Below are 17,338 nucleotides of genomic sequence, written 5' to 3'. Positions count from 1 at the left end.
CACTGGGACCCGTCGTGCTGCATTCTGCCCCAGGGGCCTTGACGACGGACACGTCCACACACCATCAGATCTACCTTTATTGACACACAAAGTGGATGCACCAGGGGCTCCAACATCTCAGAGGCCTTGGGAGCCCCGAAGAGGCGGGCACAGCCCTGGGGACTGCTGTGTGTGCAGAGGGTGCCAGGACCCGGCGCCCCACCACAAGCTGCCGGCGCACGCAGGCCAGAGCCACCCAAAGCAGCCTGATATGCTGGGCTCAGTGGTGCATGGGGCCCTGGACCCCTGCCGGGTCTTCCTGGCAGCTCCTCCCAGGAGCGGTAGGAGCCAGGGTCTCTGAAGGAGGCCTGCGGCACACATCGCTGTGGGGTGCATCCAAGTGGAGACTTCTAGGTCAGAGTGTTAGGGGAAGCAGGAGTCCCAGGACAGTTCTGCAAAGCTAAACCAGGGCGCCGATGCCGAAACGAGGGCTCGTCCTCCTGGAGGCAGACCACACAATATAAATGGGGAGTGAGCTTGGAGGGCTGAACCTGGGCCAGGTTTGTCTGGCTCTGCACCGCCGTAGGGCAGCAGGGACGGGGCAGATGCCTGCCTGGAGCCCTGAACGCTGACTCAGCCTAGGGGCAAAGGTGGGGCTGGGCAGCTCACCGAGTCTGAGCCCAGGTGGGCTGGGGCACTCTGGAAGTCAGCATAGGCGTCCTTGGGGCCATCTGGCAGCTCTTCCTCATACTCCGTCTGGTAGTCAGACTCATCTGGGCAGAGGGGAGGGCCATGTTGATCGACTCCTGAGGGCAGGGGCCATGCCATGGTGCCCCAGGTGTCCCCTGCAGCTTAGGAGGTCCAGGGAGGTTGGCGGCTTAGGGCAGCTTGTCGGGCGTGTCAAGGCTTAGAAGGAGACGTGGCTACCACCACCCTCAGCTATGCAGGTGTGTGTCCTGAGTGTCCAACTCACCATCCACTGTGGCTACCTTGGCGGGCTCAATGCGTGACACAATCTCAGCAAGGTCAGTGAAGGAGGCATTGGGGCAGGTGAGGACCTGGGGGGCCGAGATGGAGGAGACATGTGGCCTGGTCCCCCAGACCACAGCCCTTGGCTGCCTGGCCAGGCCCACAGCCCCCTCTCTGCAAGCCTCTATGATCCCAGCCTGCTGAGGTTCCCAGACCCCTAGAGTTGGGGCAGGGGCATGGAAGATGAGCAGAGGCCTGAGCAGACCCCTATCCTCTTCCACCACAAGCAGCATAGAGCCAAAGGGGGGCAAAAAGAAGGGATTCTGGGAGAGGCTAAGAGGTATCCCCGACAGGGCCACCCCCGCCCTTAGCGCCAGAGGCCTGAGCGGCTGAGAGGGTGTGCTGAAGTACCACAGGCCGCCCTGCATGTCTCAGGCCCATCGAGGCAGGCAGAGGACTAGTCCCAGAAGGTGAGAAGGGAAGCAGGGGCGCAAATTGGGCACTCACGTCACACGCTGTCATCTTGCTTGTCCCCTGTCGGTCCTGTAGCATCTTTTCTAGCACACCGCTTCGACCCCAGATATCAAACACTGTCCGCCCATGCTGGTACCCCACTTCCTGCACACACACCAGCAACCCCGGGACCAAGCGTCAGGAGCCCCCACTTCTGAGCCCAGGAGTGAGGGCAGGCAGGCTCTAGACCCCACAGACCCTCCACAGCCCAGCTGCACTCACACAAATCTCGTTGAATTTGCCGAAGTCCAGAGTCCTGTAGCTGTCGATGGGGGGACGCAGGTACTCACAGTACTCGCTGTTCTTCACCATCTCCAGCTGCCGGACGCAGCACACATAGGCCAGGCGTGTCTGGATCTCTGCCATGTTCAACACCTGCTGCCATCACAGCATCTGAGCGTGGCTCTGCAGTCCCCACATGGCCCCGGGAACCCCGTAGGGGCACAGCTGCCTGTGTCTCGTGCCCTGGCCCTCTCCCTCCCCTCTCCCACAGGGAGGCACATCTCTGCTAGGCCTGGGAGGAGGGTAGGCGCCCAGCCAGGGTTCCTGGAGATGTATCCTGGTGGTAGTTGGCCTGTCCCCTTTCTGCAGAGCTGGTCCAGGCAGGATCCCTGGCAAGGACAGTGAGCAAATGACTGCAGCCCCGTTGGCCTTGGAGGCCAGAATGCACTACAACCCTCCTCCGCCCATGGGAGGTGTGTGGGCAGCACCACGCTGTCCACCTTGGGGACACCTGGCAGCCTGGGCATTGGGCACAGCTATGCCCCCGACCTTGACTTTTGTGGCCAAGGGGTTCCAACGCTTCCACAGCAGCCACCACCCAGACAGTGCATCGCCATAGTTGGTGAGGTCCGTCTCATCCTGGCTGCCCACGTCGATGGCAATCACCACCTTTGCCCCCATAGATCTGGCCACATCCGCTGGTGGAAGACAGTCCTGGTCACCCCCCAGGGCAGGCATGCAGAGCCCCAGGGGAGCAGGGCCTGGAGCAGGGACGGGGTACAGCCTGCAAGGGCCAGAGGGTCTTGTCTCTAGTGTCACTCCTGGGCCCGAAGAGGGGCAGCCTCAGAACCGTCCAACAGGTGACAGGTGTGCCCAATGGAGGGGCCTCACCCACAACAAACCTGGCACTTTCTGACTGTTAATTCCGGCTGTGGGCACAGATGGGACCTAATTGCTCTCAGCTCCTCTACTTGGCCCTTGTCCTGGGCGCTGCTAAGCTGACAAACAGCCATATGCTGGGAGCACACAGTGCCCAAGCATGTGTACAAGGGCATGTCTGTGCCTACACGTGTTCTCTGGGTCCCCTGAGCCCTGTAATTCCCCCAGAACACTCTGAGGACAATGTGTGCTACCACCCCCACTGGCGGTGGTACCTGGCAGGTTGTTGATGTACCCGCCATCCATCAGCAGGTGTCCATCCTTGGGGTCGCAGAGGGGAGGCATGTAGCCTGACAGGGACATGCTGGCACGCACGTACCTCCACAGGGAGCCTGTGAGGGAGTTGGGGGATGGGGGAGGTCACTGGAGCCTGCCAAGGGGCAGGAGGGGGGCCCTCGCTGCCCACAGTGGGTCCCTGCCCTCTACCCCCAGAGCCCTGCAAATGTGGGGTCCTGAAGTCTGCTGGACGGCACCTGTCCTGAACAGACAGACGTACCTTCTGTTCTTCCTCCTCTACAGGGAGGCTCTGTCCCTGGAGGGAACACAGGGCTGGCCACAGCCTTCTGTGAGCACCCCTGTCCCACTCACCTCCAAAGAGACACATGCACTCGGCTCCCAGACCACTCTGGCCTGGAAGGGGCCCTTGGCTGCCAGCCATGCCCTGGCCTCCTGGGGCCCAGCCCGCGTCTCCCAGAACCTGCTGATCTGAAGGCATAGACAGGTGCCCCGAGTGTGCCCTTTGCCTCACTCCTCTCTGCTCTCAGCCCACACAGCTATCTCCACCTGTGTCCAGTTTGGGCTTCTGGGTGTTTCCAGACTCTTGGTGATGTCCCTGCCCATTTCTTTCATGCTCACAGCAAGTTCCTCTCTGTGTTCAGGTCTCCATGAGCTTCTTGCCTCCTTGGGTCACCCTGGTGTGTCCTCTGGTTCATGGAGCCACCAGGCTCTCTGCCTGCCTGCCCCCCAGTGCTGGGGCTTCAATACCCCTCCACTGAGCCACTCTGCCCCGAGTAGGGGCTGTGCCCCATGCACGCCTGGGGCTGCATGAAGGGAACCCAAGGACGAGGCGCTCACCATCCGTGTGGACCCGCATGGCCGAGGCTGTGATGTCCGTGGTGATGGTGAAGTAGGGGATCCACAGGTCCTGCAAGGGGAGGGCAGGACTCAGAAGGGCCCCCCCTCGGCCTTGGAGGCCCAGTGGCTTGAGGGGATAGGGAGGATGCTGAGTGTCCAGACACATGTCAGGCTCAGGCTGGCTGTGGGCTCCAGCTGGGGCTCCCCAGGATGGTCCCTGCTTGGGGCAGCACCTCGATCTGCCGGTCTTTGAAGACGTTACAGATGCTGCTGTTAAAGCCGGCTCCCGAGAACATGGAAGTGATGGGGTAGGTCAAGTCCAGCACTGTCTTCACCATGGATGTCATGTCCTGAGTGGGCAGGGCACACATGAGAACCCTGCAGAGGATGAGGGGCACCCCCCCACCTGCTGGCACAGGCCCTGGATGATCCCATGGGGCCCAGAAAGGGAGCAGGGACACAGCATCCTGAGGGATCTCTGGGGGGAGTGAATGCCTGGAGGTCTTGTGAAGATGCTCACTGACACCTGGCTCTCACTGCCTGTTCAGGTGGGGGTCTGGGGGGTGTTCAGGACAAAGCTCAGTCCAGGGCAACACTGGTGGGTGAGTGACCAGCTGCCCCGCCCCAGCTCACATCCCACCACGGCTCTCATCAGGGTCTGGGAAGCAGTGGCCCTTTCTGCCAAAGCCCCCAGTCTTCTCTCTCTGTGGGACTGAGGCCCACCCTTACTCAGTGAAGATGGGGCCACTGAGACCTGCAAGGAGCAGGACAGGTAACGGGCAGGCCATGCTGGCCTGGCCCCCAGAACGCCTGGGTTCAAGGCTGCCTGACTTCTTAAGGGGCAGGGATGGAGAGGAAGGTCCTCTGCCTCTGTGCAAACAAAAGCTGAGACAGAAGAGCCCAGAACACAGGCCATACACAGGGAGGGCCCCCAGCCGAGGGTGAGCTGCCCCCCAACATGCTCACGCTGAGAGGAACAGGACAAGCAGAGGAACACCTGTGCAGCGACTCAGGGTCCTCTGCAGTTAGCAAGGCACTCCTCAAGGAGCCCCTGTCTAGTGCCACAGAGCCTGCAGAGGCCACCTGGTGGCTCTTGGCATGGCAAGAGACCAGAGGCTCCTGTAGACAGGTAGGGAGAGAGGGACAGCCTGCCTGCCTTGTAGAGTGGCCTTCTGCAGGGTCCCTTGGCCCAAGGCACACCGAGGACAATGGGGGCAATCAGGCCCAAAGCCCCTGGCCATGCCCACACCTGCAGCGGATGCAGCTGACGCTGAGGCTGAAGCACATGGCCCCCACCCCCTGTTCTCTGACACCACCCTTCGTGACGAGCTGCGTTAGCCCCTGGAGCCCTCATGGAGTGGCCACTGAGGGGTGTCTCTGAAGTGTCTGCGGGGCCACGTGGGTGGGGCACAGAACCTGCTCTGACAGCTTCTGCTACAGAACAGGACCAACTTCCTTTCTAGAAGGAAAACTCGAATACTTTTGGCCCTGCTGAGTTTTAGCCAGGGTTTTGTCCTGCTCCATGAGAACAAGGGAGCCACAGGTGCAGACCACATCACAGGGTGGCAGTGAGCTCCCCCCATGCTCCACCTCACCATGCTCCACTCCACCCATGGAGCTGCCCCAGTGGGCAGCTTCCCTTTCTCCCAGCCATCCTCGCTGCCCCCCACCTTCTCTGTCCCTGGGGCCCTTGCATGGGGGTCTTTGCACCCCGGGAGAGGCCACTGCTGCTGCAGAGCTGGCTGGTGCTTAGCAAAGGCAGGAGCTCGCCGCTGGGGAGTCTTCGCAAATAGCGGTCCCGAGCCCACACCTGGACTTGCTTTATCAAATTCTCACCCCCTGCCGCAATCAGCCAGGGTCAGGCCAGCTGGGAACAGCCCTACACCCCAACCCATGGGAAGCTGCTCACCCTGCCCTCCTCACTTCCTGCAGAAACCCCAATAAGGGCTCTGGCCTAGGCCTTCCCCTGGCTCTTGTCTGCCCCTCGCAGGCATGGGTGCTCCCCTGTGGGATGCAGGACTACAGGTGCCATTAACCTTTCCTTCTGATGACGCCAACCTCTCCACGTTGTCCTTAGTGACCTTTATAAAATTAAGACCAGGCACCACCCAGAGCCGACCCCCAACACTGATATCTTTACTTCATTGGGCTCCTCACCCCCGACCACCCCACAAACCCGAAGCCAGGGCCCTGCAGAACTGCGACCAGGGGCCTGGCGCTTGGCCCTGTGGACAGCAGAGGCCCCTTACCTCAGCCCACTCCTTGGCCCGGATCCGGATCTGGCTGTAGTTCCGCTCCTCGGAGTACAGGGCACCCATGAAGGCCCCAATAGATGTCCCTCCGACCATGTCCACAGGGATGCCACACTCTGCCAGGGCCCGGATGATGCCAACCTGGGCACAGCCTCTACGCCAACCAGGAGCACAGAGCAGGAGTGAGCACTGTAGCCAGGCACACAATCCTGCATGTGCTGGCAAAAGGCGCCCGAGACAGTGGTCCCAAGCCGCCCCCTCCTCCTCAGCGCCCACCTCTTGCATTAGTCGGGGTGTGTGTGTGGGGGGGTTGTGGATGCCACCGGGGTGCCTCTCAGTGCCTCAGCAGCAGCAAAGCTCAACAGGCTATGTGCAGACTCAACAGGGTGGCCAACATACCATGGCCCACCAGGAGGGCTCCTGATCAGTGCCCTCGAGGCAGCAGCCCCGGGGCTGACGGAGGGCACCCAGAGCAGCCCCCACAGGGACCGGGGAGCCAGGGTCAGATCGAAGCCATCACCTGAGCCTTCTCATAGATGGTGCCCGTCAGGAGCAGCCGGAGGACAACAGGCCACGTGGCCACGGCCAGGAGGACAGAGAGGTGGGCCCAGAGGGAGCCAGGGGCCCACGACCCGGCACAGAGCAGCTGGGCCCAGAAAGTGCCAGGGTCTGCGTGCCCGATGGGTGGACGAGTCAGCGAAGCACCTCATACACTGTGAGGGATGCTGCTTGGTTTAGAGAGGAAAAGGAATCCTGATGAAGTCACCATGGGGGCGGATGGAGCCCCTTATGCTGAGTGAAAGAAGCCATACACAGAAGGACGAGGGCTCTCCTCACGCTGGGATTTGGAGGGGTCAAACCCACAGACAGAGTGGAGAATGGGGCGGTCGGGGCACAGGTTCAGTGCAGGGAGATGGAAAGTTCTAGTGATGAACACTGTGAATGCACCTGACGCCACCCAATTTCACATTTTAAAATATTTAAAACTAGATTTACAGCATGCATATTTTAACACTATTCAAAGAAAATACTGAATATTGCCACAAAAAAATTGAATACTTATGTATAAGCCTAAAACAAAATTCCAGAAATTAAAGACAAGACTGACCCCTGGGGATAAAACTGAAAAGTCTAGGATGGGGCCAAGTGGCAACTTGCGAAGCAGAGATATGGCATCTGGTACAAGGAATGTGCTCAGCAGGGGAGTAGCAGCCCAGGCACACCCAGGGCACCCCTTGAACAGATGCAGGGCAGAAGCTGCTGGCTGAGGGTCAGGGTGCTCTGGGTGGCCAGGAAGACTGCTCCATGGGACGGCTGTCCGTCCATGTGGAGAGAATGTGTAGGATCAGCGGAGGAGCCCAGAAAGGGTAGTGGGCAGGAGCAGAGCCTGGAGAGATGCTGGTCTGCAGGCACCAACCTCGACCTCAAGCCTCACATTGAAGGAGCAGGACCAAGTCTAAGCACAAACCAGAATAAGACTGTTCCCATATTCCCGGAAACCCAAGATGCAAGATACCTGGGAGCAGCCTGAGAACAGAAGGCAACCTGCCTCCCCAGGGGCAGGGGGCTGGCCTCCCCGTCCTCTGAGGGCAGGGCCTACTCCCCAGGACTTGGGGGGAAAAACAACGGTTTACATCAAACAACTCAACTTACAGAAATAACACAGTGAAGGGCGGACATTAAAGGAACCAGAAGACACAGAGCTGAGAGGATGGACTCAGAGGGCAGGGGTGTCGGGCGTGCAGAGGGGCTACTCTGCAGATACTCCAGTTAAAACATGATGGGTAGGTGTGAACCTCACACGTAAGTAGGAAAATGCAGACAGAATGGACACATTCCTAGAACAACGTGACTAGCCAAACCTGACACAAGAAAATCTGAATCGTACTATAACCATCAACATAACTGAGCCTTTCATTTTTAAATCTTCACAAAAAAAACTGTATGTCCAGATGGTTTTACTAGTGAATGCTACTGAACATTTAAGGAAGAGTAACACAAACCTTACATAAAACCCTTCAGAAAATAGGGGGAAATAAAACAGAACTCTGAAGCCAGCACACAAACTTACATGCATTTCAAGCAAGGACAGACAAGCACACTCAGGTTCAAAGGGAGTCTGGCAATACAGGAACAGGACAACACATCGTGGGCAAGTCGGTCTGTCCCCAGAACACGAGGTCAGTTCTCCTGTAAAACCCAATGTTAGTTCAGCACCTCAACAGATGTACAGATGCTCCCCCAGCAAGCTGAGAACAGAGGGCACGGCCTCCGCCTGCAAACAGCTGCAGCCAACGCCACAGTCAGAGACAGAAGCCAACGCTTTCCCTTCCATGGGTAGCGAGGCAAGAAAAAGAACAAAAGACATAAGCATATTTTGGAAAGAAAGAGAAAAACTGCCTTAATTCCCAAAAGATATGACTTTTATATAGGAAATGGGAAAAAAATCTTTTATAGAAAAGCCACTAGAATAAGTGAATTTAGCAAGGCTATAGGATACGGTATCAATGTACAAATATAAGTTGTGTTTCTATGTACTGGCAACAACGCTTTGAAACTGAAATTTAAAAGATGCCATTTACTACAGGAAAAAATAAATCCCATAAGATACTTAGCTGATGCTAAAAATTTATATGGGAATGCAAAGCACCTAGAGGAGCCAAAAATAATTTTGAAAAAGGCAAAAAACACACGGAAGGATCTGCAGCGCCTGAAGTCAAGATTCACCACGACGCGGTGGAGACGGGTGGTGGTGGTGTCAGGAAGGATGGACGTGTCACACCGGAGCCACGCAGTGACACACGGCCTCGGGCAGGGCAAGCCTTCAGCCAGAGCTGCTGGCACCACCACAGGAAACATGAGGTGGGTCAGGGCTGAAGGGACATGCTGCTTCCCAGAGCTGCCGGGAAGGCTGACACGTTGGTAACCCTGGCATAGGCCAGGGCACTCAGGACACCAGATGCAATGACCATTCAAATGGAAAATCACACTTCATCAGAATTAAAAACTATTTATCCAAAAAATACCACGGAGAAAATGAAAAGTCAAAGATGGAGAGGGAAAATTAGCAATACGTATATCTGGCAAAAGGCTCATATCCAGACTGCATAAACCACTCCTCTGAACCTGAGACGAGAGACACACCAGCCGTTAAACATGAGGGAACGTCAGTGCGGCTGAGCAGCTACTGCCCAGCCAAGCACATGACATCGTCAGCCCCAGAGAGACGCCCTCTGACACGGTACGCAGGTGCAGGCTGCATGGAGCCCCATGGCAGGGACACCTACTTCCCCTTGAAAACCCAGCTGCCTGTGGAGTGGACGGGGCAGCAAGCCAAGTGGAAAGGGCCAGCAAGCAAGGCACCTGCTCGCCTGTTCTGAGTTCCCAGCCTCGCACTCAGAGGGAAGACCAGGGAGAAAGCACTCAGACGTCAGAAATATTTTAGAAGATCCATCTGAGAACAATCACCAGAGAAGCAGAACAAAAAGACAGATGGAAAACGAGGGAGAGATAGGGAGCGCCTGGGTGCCTGTCACGGGAGCCCTGGGCACAGAGGGCCAGCCCACGTGGGGTGCACCACAGAATATCCCCAGGCCTGAAGTCCATGACTCCTAAATCTGGAAGGGCCACTGGAGCCCGCCCAGCGAAGCAGATGGATGGCCTGCCCCAAGGCAGTGGCCAAGACCCTGCAGGAATAGCCTCCGGAGGGAAGGCAGGCCTCAGGAATGACACAGTGCCAGAGGCTCCAAACACCACAGCAGGACCCCTAGACATTCTCAGGGGACATGACTTCCATCTTGGCTTCCCCCCCAAACTGATGCCAAGGGCATTTCCTGCCACGCAGGGTTTTTAAGAACTTTTGCTTCCTAAACATCCCTTAAGGAATACGCCCCAGATCAGGAATGTGTCAGGAAAGAGGGAGATGAGGGGTCCAGGAAATGGAGCTGAACATGGGACGTACAACTCGAGGTCCCAGGTAACAGTGAAGGGAAGCTCCAGATGGCATCCCAGCATCCCTGAGGTGGCGGGAGTTGGGGGGGCGGTGGTCCCACACAGGGAAGTAGAGGCTGCCTGGATGGCTGTGTGCACATGGACGCTCCAGTGCTGGAGGGTGTCTGGGTGCCAACTGGTGACACCCCAGAAACAGCAAATGGCAGTCACAAGGAAGGACACATGGGACACATAGCAACAAACTGACTTAGCGCTGGGGGAGGAAGAGACCCAGTGATAACCAGCTGGGACTGTGAGTGGCGAGCAGGGAGATGGACAGATAGTGGGCAGGCAGATGATGGAGACAGATATACTAGGGCTCAATCATCTAAAACTGAAAGAGCCAAACAAACAGAACAGAAATGCTGCTTGGAAATGCAGGTGAGCAGTGAGGCCTGGGCTTGGTGTTGGAGGCGGAGGATGGTGGCAGAGGATAGCCTTGGGCGGGGGGGGGGGGGGCACGTGGCTTTTAAACTAAGCATCATCTTGACAAAAACTAAATTTTCATTAAACACTGCTGCTGAGCCTACAAACCAGGGTCAGGTCTGGGCCAGCTCAGTGTCCCAGTCCCCAGGAAGTGGCCTGGTCTCCCCTTCAGTCTGGCAACATTGGGCAAGTCACCAGGTCTTCCAGGCTTGCTGGCTGCTTTCAGGTACTAGAATATTTGGGATCACTGGGTGCTCAAGCAGTGTTCATGCCGCGCCACCCAGGCCAGGGCTGTGCGCACCTCGCTCTCCTGCCATAAGGGACTCAGGCCAGACGCAGGCCCCAGTGATTTCCAGGTAGGGAGTGCAGTCAGTGGGCTCAGACAGGCTCCTCCGCACTGGTCCTGACCCTTCCTAGAGCAGAGCGTCTGGTTCCTCTTTGGCCTCCAGGCTGCACCGTGACTTGCCAGGTGTGAGCACGGGTCTGGCTCCACAGGCAGGAGACCACGGAGAGCCTTCCCATGGCACTGCTGAGGGGCTCCAGTCCTGCCGAGCCCCTCCCTCCTTCAGCTCACTCTGGGGGGGATGTTCTTGGGATGGGGAGGTGCTGAGCCAGGCACCTTCTCCTCAGCCCCAGGGAGAGGCCAGTGCAGCAGCAGGGCTGGGAGGGTGGGGTGTGTGTGCGGGGTGCTACGGGAGGTTCGGGAACTTGGCCAGAGAGGAGGGGGCATGAGGAACTCTATCCCACAGGGCACCCCCAGCCCAGGACCCAGTGCAGGTGCCCCTTGCCTGCCTTCTCTCCCTCCCTCTGAGGCGCAGGGGTCCAACTCAGATGTGGGGGCACTGCTCTGCCTCTGCATGCGCATCCGGTTCACCTGCAGAAGACCTGGACCTGCACACACCTCCCTTCAGGGTCCCCTTGCTGCTCTCCTGCTCCAGGAGATTCCTGTACTGCTGTACTGCTCCAGTACATTCCTCTTTCAGTTCAGGAGAAAGGTGGCAAGTGCCCGAGTGACAGACACAGGGCAGCGATCATTTAGGGGAATGTCCTCTATGGGACTCAACAGCCCAGAGAACCGAGGGTGTTGCACTAGGTCTGCAAGCATGTCAGGCCATGACTCTACAAAGTATATTAAAATGTAAAGAAACTCACCCGGAGCCCAATGGAAAGACTGGCAAAGGATAAGAACAGAGTTTTCAGAGGTGGCACAAAGGGCTGGCAGACAAGCAGGCACTTCTAGCAAAGACACAGCCCGACCACATGGGCAACCATCACACCCTGGGAGAGCCGACAGAAGGCCCTGGCTGTGACCTGTACCCCATGCGGAAACCAGCTGGCCATGCGCTGGGCCTGTCTACAGACACTGCTCCCAGGACATGCACAGAGGCCTCTTCATCAGCATGCCCATGCATGTGTACACACATGTACACATGCGTGCGCACACATATGCACACACAAGCACACACAAGCACACATGCTAGCAGCTACAGTGGGGCTGGGGTGGGAATTCACCTTGCCCCCCCTCCTCCTAGCACCAAGGCAATGGCGTTGCCAGTCAGCACCCGAGCCAGGCGGGAGAAGTCTGAGTGCCGATCCGGGGGCCTCTGGAAGACGCGCTGGTACATTTCCACCTGGGGGGTGGGAGGAGCAGTCAGCAGACAGTCAGCTGCGGTCCCACTCCAGACCCAGAGCCCCTCCAGGTGCAGCAATGTCCATCTCATACTGACCCTAGCAGCTCCTTGGTGCCCAGGCTTGCCTGGGAGGAGGCCCTTGGGGCACATGGGTGATGGGCCAGTGTGGGCAGCAGGGTCACCCACCCACAGAGCCCCCAGAGAGCTGTCCCCAAAGGGACACCAAGCCCCAACCCCACCATAGCAGAGAGCATGGGCTTCCAGGCACAGATGCCACTGCAGGGACACTGCCCACTGAGCTGTGGGGCCAGGCAGGCCACAGCATGCGGGTAGCCTCTGGGCACCTGGCCCCAAGCCCCCTGGGCTGAGGAGGCTCCCCTCCTGCCCCTTGGCAGGCTCTGGTTACCTCCCCTGCCCGCAACTCTCCCTCCAGGTTCCCAGTGGAGGTCCATGCGTGCCAGTGTGTCCTTGTCAGGCCTCCCCTCCATGACCCCATAGATGGACACCTGCTGATGGACAGCGGCCACATCAGTGACCTCCCAGGTCCTGTTCCCAGAGCTTAAGCTCAAGTAAGTGTGAGCTTACCGAGAGGCAAGCTGCCCCCACCAGTGCCCAAGGAGCTCAGACAACAGAGACCCACAGAGGGAACAGGGAGGAAATGCACTACTGAGTCACAGAGCAAGTGGGGGAGGCCAGGACTTCCCATGGGGCCAGTCCAGCGCCTGGACCTCACCAGCTTGGGCATGCTTCTTCTGGAGAAGACGCGGCGTGGGCAGCAGAGGTGCAGGTGGCCAGAGCACCAGCTCCGCATGTTCAGCCACTCCACAGTGCGGGCGGGTGCGGGCCCCTCCTGCCGGTGCAGCAGGACCAGCTGCTTCTGGGCGCGCACAGCGGTGCTCTCCAGCATGCGCTCCAGCTGCAGGAGAGCAGAGCCTGAGGGCTGGGGCAGGATGGGGCGGAGGCTGGGGCTGGGCAGTCAGAGGCCCCACAGGCAGAAGGGTGGAAGCCAGGGCCCTGGCAGGTGGTATCCTGCTCCTGTGAGCCAGCTGGGCAGTAGCTCTGCCCCTTGGCTTCAGGCTATGACCCTGGGGTCTGCTGGGACATGTGCCTGCTTCACACTGGGGAGGTACATTTGGCCATGGGGAGCTGCGGGGGCGCGCGGGTGGTGTAGGCACCCCTTCTCGTCGGCTGCTCTGACACCACCTTATGGGCACACACTGTGACCTTCTCAAATAATGTATCTGCACACGCTGTCCCTTCCATCGTCCCACAGAAGAGGAGCCTGTTTCAGAGATGGGTAATTTTTAGCTGCCCCCAGGTCAGAGAAGAAGGAACTGGGGAATGTAACTGCACTGAGAGGACGGCCAGCCGATACTTCACACCCTTGAAGCTGGAAACAAAGTGGGCCTACAATGCAACTTCCCAGCTGAGAACAGATGGGGGGGTGGGGAGACTTACAAATAAGAAACTAAACAGCCATAAAAACGAGTGAAACTATGTGGAGAAAGCTTAAACACCTAAGTGTTGAGGAAAAAAGAACATTTCAAAGTGATATAAAATAGGACACTATTTTTATCAAATTTAGACCTGAAAAACAGTGCTGTGGACGTTCATAGTAAAACACAAGACTCAGCTTCACAAGAAGCCCCCTGGGGCTGCTCCAGGGCACCTGCCCTGCCTTGTGCTAAAACCACCAGAGGTAAATACAGCAAAATGTTTCCAAAACACGCAGAGCAGATCAGATACGTGGGTGTGGACTTTGATTATCTGTCTTTTCCCAGGTTCTTGAAATATTTCATTCAAAGGAAAAGACAGAGAGACAGAGGGGTGTGATGAGAGGCGTCCCAAGCAGGACCTGCCAGCCTGCAGCCCTGCCTCGCCCTACCCGCTGCCAGCCCACCTCGCACCTCGCCCACCGTTGGCTCCTGCTCGCCCAGGCCCACGATGAGGATGCAGTCAGCTTGCCGGATGCAGCGCTGGGTCCACGGTGTGAGTGTGCTGTCTGCCTGGTAGAGCACAATCCGGTGGATGTCCTCCTGCTGCCCCAGCCAGCTGGACAGCCGGTACTCGTGGATACTAGAAGACACAGATGCCAGAGTACGCACAGACACAGGGCTATAAGGCACAGGCAGCACGACACCAGGGGATGCAGGGAGTGCAGGTGCCAGGTATGCAGCAGACGTGCGGGTTGCTGCCAGCTGTCCCCACACAGAGGCTGGTACCTGTCCAGAGCAGCAGAGCCAAGGCGCTGTTTTATGTTGTCGCTGGTCAGTAGCAGGACAGGGCCTGAAAACACAAACATGAACTACAGAAAACCATCCTGGCAGCCCACCACCCAGGACAAGCATTCCCTCCGTCCCCCGAAGGGGATCCTCTGCACAGTGAGGCCATGTGGTACAGGAGCGGATGCTGCGCACGGTGCTGTGAGGGCTATACCAGCTCAAGAGCTCAACGGGCACTGGGGCAGCTCTCTGACTCTGTCCCCTTGCTTGCCCAGGAAGGACTCAGATCTCTGCAACCCTGAGGTTCTGCGTGTGCGTGTTGGGGCTGGGGAGGGCAGCCTGCACAATCCCCCAACCCAGATGAGCAAGGCCATCTGGATTCAATGTGGTGTACTGATGGATGCACCCATGTGGAAATGCACCTCTTTTCACATCTCGTGTCTCTGGAATCAGCGTGCACCTTTCTTCTAGGCTGCTTACATAGACACAGGGGTCAGGGCCTGCCTCACCGGGAATGCCAGCAGCAGAGTCTGCAGAAAGGTCACCAAGGGCTCGTGTGCACTGGAGACTGCCAATGGGCACCTGCAAGCCTGAGCCAGAGAGGACCCAGAAGCCCTGGGAGTTTTCTTTATACTCCCATACATGCTTTCCTAGAGGCTCATAGAATGGGCTGTGGCGGACGATGGTGGGGCACCTACACGGACTGGTGCCTCCAACTCAAGTGCAGGGAAGCAACTCCTCTCAAGGCTCATCCTGGCGGCCTGTCCTGCTGGGGGCCTGCATATTTGGCCATAAACTCTCATGGGCCACCTGCAGGGGTCTGACGGGAAGAGGCTGAGCCCTGCTGGGCACAGCAGTGATGTGATCTGGCCCTGAGGCCCTCAGGGACCCCAGGCTGGGCTCTACCTGCCCACTGGCACCTACCTCCCATGCAGACACCCTGGCCTGGACATTGGGCTCTCACCAGGGCTGCAGCTCCTGCCAGTACTAGGAGGGGCTGCCTAAGGCCAGGTGGGCATGTCCAGCACAGGGAGCAGACAGGATGGCTCAGCCATGCTTGAGTCTGTGGCTCTGCGGGGCATAGCTGAATTGGGCATCCAGCCAGGCTGCTGCCCCGGCCTGCCTGGCCTGAACACGCACTGCGGCCTGGCTGCCAGACAGCTTCCTCCCCCAACAGTGGGAGCTGAGGAAATGGAAGTACACCTTCAGGTGATAAAGAAAATGGCTATCAGCCTTGTATCTTCCTCCAGAAGGGAAGGCCACCTACACACGGGCACCTGGCTCTCGGCAAAGGTGTCAGCACAGCAGCGGGCCCGGTGCAATGTCTCTAGAGGAGGGTCTGAGTCCTGAAGAATCCCACAGACAAAATCAATCTTGACTTCTCCCTCCTACCATGACCAACAGCCCAGTGGACTGTAAAGCGAGAAGGGAAGCTAACACCACGGAGTGAGTAGAAGGCTATCTTCCATTAGGAACAACAAAAGCAGTAACAATACAAGAAAACAATGGCTATGTTGGTCTGCGTCAGAAATAAGAACTGTTTGTCAGAAGACATCATTAAAAGAGTAAAAAATCAAATATAGAGACCAAGCTGCATGCAGTGCTGGCAGCCAACAGGCCCAGGCCACGTGAAGAGCCACCCTGGGTGGCAGGGAAGGGCTGGGGCCTGGACGGCGGGTCACAGAGGGCATCCTGATGGCCAACACACCGACAGGCTAACTCTGAGCCCCTGGGGAGTACAAGCCACAGCCCCGCCATCCACCCAGATCGTACGCTCTGCCCTGCGGGGCCTACACAGTCCAGGACTCTATCCTGGGGCGCCACGCTGGCTCCCCAGAACTCATTTTGAAAACGACAAAGCCCTAGACATTCTCTAGGACATACACACTCTAGTTTAGGCAATAAAACAAGTCTTTTTTTTTTTTTAAGATTTATTTATTCATTCAGAGAGAGCGAAGAGAGAGGCAGAGACACAGGCAGAGGGAGAAGCAGGCTCCATGCAGGAAGCCCGATGTGGGACTTGATCCCGGGTCTCCAGGATCACACCCCAGGCTGCAGGCGGCGCTAAACCACTGTGCCACCGGGGCTGCCCAATAAAACAAGTCTTTTTTTTTATTTTTTTTTTATGATAATCACACAGAGAGAGAGAGAGTGAGAGAGGCAGAGACACAGGCAGAGGGAGAAGCAGAGAGACAGAGGCAGAGGGAGAAGCAGGCTCCATGCACCGGGAGCCTGACGTGGGATTCGATCCTGGGTCTGCAGGATCGCGCCCTGGGCCAAAGGCGGGCGCCAAACCGCTGCGCCACCCAGGGATCCCTAAAACAAGTCTTAATAAAGTTTAAGACTGAAATCACACAGAATATCTCTTCTGGTCATGATGGTAGGACACTGGAAATCACTAACAGGAGAACCACAAGACTCACAAACGTGGAAACTAAACAACACCTTCCTCAACTACCCACAGGGCCAAGAAGAAGCCCTGAGATCAAGAGAAACACAATATCCCAAGTGCAGGGAGGGTGCAGTGGCTGTGCAGAGGGAGCCCACAGCCACTGACATGCTTGGTAGAAAGAAGGAAGAGGGCAGCCCCGGTGGCTCAGCAGTTTGGCGGGTCGGGCTCCCTGCATGGAGCCTGCTTCTCCCTCTGCCTGTGTCTCTGCCTCTTTCTCTCTGTGTCTCTCATGAATAAATAAATAAAATCTTAAAAAGAAAGAAAGAAGAAAGAAAGAAAGAAAGAAAGAAAGAAAGAAAGAAAGAAAGCAAGCTCAAATCCAGGCCCTAACTATATTTATCTATTTTTAAATCATTTATAGACTTTATTTGTTAAATATATTTTGGCCTACAGGAAACTGAGCAGGAAGTACAGAGTCCAGCGTGTACCTTCCTCCCCTGCCTCCCACAGCCGCCTCCCTCGTCACTGACATGGCTCCAGTCAACCAGCAGTGCTGACATCGCAACAGACTCAGGCCCACAGAGCACAGCAGGGTTCTTCACATGGTACACCATGTGGGTTTGGATACATGCCACCCATCACTGCCACTGTGCTACCGCAGAGTACTGTCACTACCCTGAAAATGCCCATGGTCCGCCGTGTCGGTGGGGATCCCCGACTCCTGGCAAC

General features: G+C 57.4%; 1 protein-coding gene across 6 annotated transcripts in view; it reads right to left on the bottom strand.

Annotated features, from left to right (window-relative positions):
• Nucleotides 1–59: 59 nt before the first annotated feature.
• Nucleotides 60–17,338, bottom strand: part of PNPLA7 (patatin like phospholipase domain containing 7) — a 64,733-nt gene continuing 47,454 nt past the window's right edge. For 4 of the 6 annotated variants that reach the window (XM_025476003.3, XM_049114909.1, XM_025476005.3 and 1 more), the window contains 14 exons: nucleotides 14,218–14,281; nucleotides 13,903–14,071; nucleotides 12,729–12,911; nucleotides 11,877–11,995; nucleotides 5,946–6,102; nucleotides 3,930–4,046; nucleotides 3,697–3,766; nucleotides 2,838–2,954; nucleotides 2,233–2,381; nucleotides 1,684–1,836; nucleotides 1,456–1,566; nucleotides 953–1,037; nucleotides 649–752; nucleotides 60–479 (listed from right to left, as the gene is read on the bottom strand). In XM_025476003.3, coding sequence (XP_025331788.1) covers nucleotides 390–479; nucleotides 649–752; nucleotides 953–1,037; nucleotides 1,456–1,566; nucleotides 1,684–1,836; nucleotides 2,233–2,381; nucleotides 2,838–2,954; nucleotides 3,697–3,766; nucleotides 3,930–4,046; nucleotides 5,946–6,102; nucleotides 11,877–11,995; nucleotides 12,729–12,911; nucleotides 13,903–14,071; nucleotides 14,218–14,281 — 1,688 coding nt within the window. In that variant the 3' untranslated portion in view covers nucleotides 60–389. Of the gene's footprint in view, nucleotides 480–648; nucleotides 753–952; nucleotides 1,038–1,455; nucleotides 1,567–1,683; nucleotides 1,837–2,232; nucleotides 2,468–2,837; nucleotides 2,955–3,696; nucleotides 3,767–3,929; nucleotides 4,047–5,945; nucleotides 6,103–11,876; nucleotides 11,996–12,728; nucleotides 12,912–13,902; nucleotides 14,072–14,217; nucleotides 14,282–17,338 lie in introns of those variants that run through there. The other 2 variants (XM_049114908.1, XR_007413240.1) reach the window with 2 other exon arrangements.

This window comes from Canis lupus, chromosome 9 (assembly GCF_003254725.2).
Source record: "Canis lupus dingo isolate Sandy chromosome 9, ASM325472v2, whole genome shotgun sequence".
NCBI lineage: Eukaryota > Metazoa > Chordata > Mammalia > Carnivora > Canidae > Canis > Canis lupus.
This window is presented reverse-complemented; position numbering and strand designations above follow the sequence as displayed.